General features: G+C 39.0%; 1 protein-coding gene and 1 pseudogene across 1 annotated transcript; one reads left to right on the top strand and one right to left on the bottom strand.

Annotated features, from left to right (window-relative positions):
- LOC107623649 overlaps window positions 1-3,466 on the top strand; it is a 7,528-nt pseudogene extending 4,062 nt beyond the window's left edge.
- Window positions 3,589-4,398, bottom strand: LOC107623648. Its single transcript, XM_016325992.2, has one exon. The coding sequence runs from the start codon at window positions 4,234-4,236 to the stop codon at window positions 3,799-3,801; it is 438 nt and encodes a 145-aa protein (XP_016181478.1). The 5' UTR covers window positions 4,237-4,398; the 3' UTR covers window positions 3,589-3,798.

Here is a 4,770-nt window from a genome sequence, read left to right as displayed (position 1 = left end):
ACTATAGGAAGTTACAGCTGGCAAGTACCAAGTAGGAGATCAAGATATATAGTTAGTTAGTTAGTTAGTTATTTAACTGATATTTTTTTTTTCACGTTATATTTCTAACTACAAGAAGCAACCTTTCTCAGCCAATTATTAGAACATGTCAAGTAGTTAATTATGTTTTGTCACGTTCGTTTTCTAAAACTTTTATTCTGATTATTTGACACGTTTGTTCTAAAATTTTGTAGACTTTTCCACCGATGAGTGATTTGGACCCCTCCATGTATGGTCCACAAGAGTCCGCTCTAAAAGAAGAGCACATAATTAGCCACTTGGACGGCATGTCCGTACAACAGGTATACATACATAGTTTACATACACATATACATGGCCTTCTATGAATCCTTCTACAATTTATATAACACAAAATTATTTCTTTTTTGAATAGGCTATAGAGGAAAAGAAGCTATTCATTTTGGATTACCATGATGCTTATATGCCATTTCTAAAAGGGATCAATGCTCAAGAGGACCGAAAAGCTTATGCAACTCGTACCATATTGTACTTGACTAGAGTGGGAACTTTGAAACCTATTGCCATAGAGTTGAGTCTTCCTGAGGGGGAGCACCAACAACAACAATCCAAACAGGTTCTAACACCTCCATTGGATGCCACTTCTTATTGGTTGTGGCAACTTGCCAAAGCACATGTTTGCTCCAATGATGCTGGAGTTCACCAACTTGTTCATCACTGGTATGCAACTCAATTAAATCCTTACCTTTTTTATACTCTCCATCTTGTAATATTCATCGATCAAATGAACTCTATAACGTATAAAAGTAATACTTGAATATTTTTATATCAACATATTTATTATTTTATTTTGTCAAAAATCGATTTTTAAAGAGTATTCTTAAAGTATATCATGGAACTCTGTTGAGCTTTTTTTACTGTGTAACAAAATTTTAGCTTTCAAACATTATAAACCGAAAAAAAAAATTATAAATGTTTTCAATAGACACGTTAAATATGTTTTAAAAACATGAAGTAGTTCTGATTTTACACCATGTTATGAAAAAGAAAAATTATTAATGAATTTCTTATGAGAATAGGCAATTCTTTTTATTGTTTTGTTTAACAGGTTGAGGACCCACGCGTGCATGGAGCCATTCATCATAGCAGCACATCGCCAGATGAGTGTCACGCACCCCATCTTCAAGCTCCTAAAGCCTCATATGAAATGCACACTGCAGATAAATGCATTGGCTCGCGAGGCTCTTATCAATGGTGGAGGCATCATTGAATCTGACTTCTCTTCCGGCAGATACAGCACTGAGATTGTCTCGGCCGCCTACAAAGATTGGTGGCGTTTTGACATGGAAGCCCTCCCAGCTGACCTTATTAGAAGGTACGTGTACATTAACGATTCTTATTTAGGAACCTTTAAACATAATCTCATGATCATTGTCCTGAACATTATGCAGGGGACTAGCAGAACCAGACAGAACACAACCTCATGGGATAAAACTTACAATTGAAGATTACCCTTATGCAAACGATGGGCTTCTTATTTGGTTTGCTTTGGAGAGGATGGTTAGAACTTATGTGAACTACTACTACCATAATGGCCTAATGGTACGGTCGGACACTGAACTCCAAGGGTGGTACAATGAGGTTATCAACGTAGGCCATGGTGATCATGCACATGCTACTTGGTGGCCAACACTTGCCACTCCCAGAGATCTTATCTCAGTCCTCACCACACTCATTTGGATTGCTTAGTTTCAGCATTCAGCAGTGAATTTTGGGCAGTACCCTCTTGGCGGGTACGTCCCGATGCGCCCGCCGCTGGTGAAGAAGCTGCTACCCAAGGAAGGAGATCCAGAGTACAAGGAGTTCTTGGAGGATCCCGAAGGTTTCTTGTGTTCTTCCCTGCCAGATATGTTTCAAACCACCAAGTTTCTTGCAGTGCTTAACATACTCTCTCAGCATCCGGAGGATGAAGAATACATAGGGCAGAGAAGGGACTTGTCAGATTGGATTGGTGACCCTAAAATCATAGAGGCATTCTATGATTTCTCCATAGAGCTAAAGAGAATAGAGAAGGAGATTGAGAAGAGGAATAAAGACCAGAATCTTAGAAACAGATGTGGTGCTGGGATTCCACCATATGAATTGCTTATAGCTAGCTCTGGTCCTGGAGTAACTTGTAGAGGGGTGCCTAATAGCATAAGTACATAGATATCACACAATTGTGGCGTAGGATTTACCCAATTGTTATGAAACTAGGTAGTGTATATCGGATAGAAATAGTGCCAAGATACAAAATTATGTAATTATGTAGCAGAGGAATTTCGATGAACAAAGCTGAAAACCACTCGAGCAATTTATTTATTTTTCCACTGTAACTCTTAAAAGGGTTCCTAATGATGTTAGTATATGGCATTGTGTTAAACATAGATCTTGAGGGAACCATGCTTTTCACAGAATATAGAATGTAAAGACTTTCAACGGACCAAAGTTAGCTTTTGTATCTTCAATAGCTATCTGTCTACATATCTTCATTTCCAGAATGAAGAAGTGCCATTTACAACTATATGTAATAATACCTAGTCAGAGCCGTCCAACAAGAACCAATGCTAATGTACTCAGTTGCTTCTAACTGGTATTAGAAACTGACGAATGTCTGCGGAAGTGAACATCAGCTACATGAATGAAACCCTCTGCTTTAGAACAAACAGTAGCTCAAAGGGAGAACAGTATAATCTTATGATGACCAGAACAAGGAGCATCAGAAGCACTAGAAGTATGGAAATACAACGCATCACCTTAGATATTCACTTACACACAGTTACTCCACATTTGTGCACTATTCAACAGTAACTGCCCTATGATAGTTACTCAGTTTCAGATCAACTCCGGTCTCGCTGGGAAATGGTCACAGCAAATTTATACCTTCTTTGCACCACCTTAGATAAATAAACATCTCCACTCAACAGAACCAGAAAAACAATCGCAAATATGTCACAGGGATAGTTTACATATTAACACACAAAAGGTAACGTGACTTTGTTTTTCTTTTTCATCAAGGACTCTTATACATCAACATCACATTGGAGATCACTAGCTAATCCTAACTTAAAAAATGTCTTGAATGCAATGCGGATGACGAAAAATGTGAGGATAAGTAAGAAACAAAAATGATATGCATTGTAAGTAAATACAAGCTAAAGATTTCATCCATCTGGTGACCTTTAAGGATCCGATTTTACAGTTTGTATGATTTAAACAGAACTTAATAATACACAAATGGCTTGATCAGGACAACTCATCAAATTGCTCTTTCGAAGTAAAGGCATGAGAACATCAGTAAAATTCAGACAGTTTCTCACCAATAATTTTTTCCATTAAACAAATCTTCAAAACATAGCAACAAGTACGACCATCAATTTGATTAAAGAATCAGGTAAACTTCTACAATTAAGAAACAAAACCAGCACAAATCAACAGCAATCAGAATAAAAACGAGAAAAAGGAAAATTGATGAAAGTTTCAATGAGCTGCACTTCAGAAGACTGAGAAATAACATCAGGTATCATTTCCGATTTGAATTTTTCCTTTTTTTTTCCCCCCACCGTAACAGAACACACAGGAATGCAATTCACAACTTATAATCTATGTCTAAATTACTCAATTCGATCGAAAGAAGAAACAGAAGGGGAAAAAAAATGTAAGATCCGATTTTTTACAGAGTAATTCATTCAAATCGAAGGGGAGGAAAAACCAAAAAAGGTGGATGTTAAATCAAATTAATCAATCATACTTCTCTCTCCAAGAGTAAACGAGGAAGAAAACCCAAGAAAGGGCCAAGACAATGTCACCGACGGTTTGCCGGAGCCAATCCCAGGCGAGATCCTCCACCTTGCGCTCGAAGTAGATCCTCCATATGGCCATGAACACGTGCAGGATCATGCAACCTTTGGCGAAGAAAGACTGAAAGTCACGGTCTTTGACGAAGGAAACCATGAAGAGGAGGAACCCTATGGCAACGAGAAGCAATCCAGAGAAGGAATCGGAGGTCTTGATGAGGAGCTGATCGTGCGGCGTAGAGCCGAGGAGCTTCGTCGCGGTCTGCACGCCGTGCCCGAAGGTGTATACCTCCTTCATGTAGAACATCATCAGTGCACCGCAGGTTATGGCGATCAGCGAATGAAGGATACAGATCACGAAGAATGCCGACGACGATCCCATCGGTTCGACGGTGGAGCAGCGGCGATTGCGGTTTATCAGGTGGTGGTTGATTTGGATTTTGACATGGCTGGTTCTGCAAAACCCTAACCCTCTCAGCTCACGTTTTGGGGAAGAAGATGATTGCAGGTCGAATGATGTTTATAAAAGCTTGTTTATTTTATTTTATTTTATTTAAATTGATGAGTTTAAGGCAAAAGATTCGAAGGGTAGTGTGACGTAAGCGAGAGATTCTAGGATAAGGATCTGGTGGGGCCTACCTAACGTAATACTGATGACTAGATGTCCTGCAGGGTGCCACGTGGCAGAGCTCTTGTAGTGCCGACAGAGGAGATTCTGATCTGATCTCTACTGACTCGGTGGAGATTGGAGTTTGTGCCCTTTTGTTTTCAAATATTACGGCAAATTCTCTACACTGCGGCTGTTTTAATGCCATTAATTTCGGGATAATCTACATTGGGCAAATTTTTCCATTTACAGAAGTCGATCCTCAAGTTATAAATGCAACGATGGTAATGTAATTTTTACAAATTCGCC

The sequence above is a fragment of the Arachis ipaensis genome, chromosome B10, assembly GCF_000816755.2.
Source record: "Arachis ipaensis cultivar K30076 chromosome B10, Araip1.1, whole genome shotgun sequence".
Classification (NCBI taxonomy): domain Eukaryota; kingdom Viridiplantae; phylum Streptophyta; class Magnoliopsida; order Fabales; family Fabaceae; genus Arachis; species Arachis ipaensis.
The sequence above is the reverse complement of the archived record's forward strand: the minus strand, read 5'-3'. Positions and strand labels throughout refer to the sequence as shown.

Excerpts from the sequence above, each read along its gene's own strand:
- LOC107623648 (XM_016325992.2), bottom strand. The coding sequence starts at position 4,236 with ATGGGATCGTCGTCGGCATTCTTCGTGATCTGTATCCTTCATTCGCTG.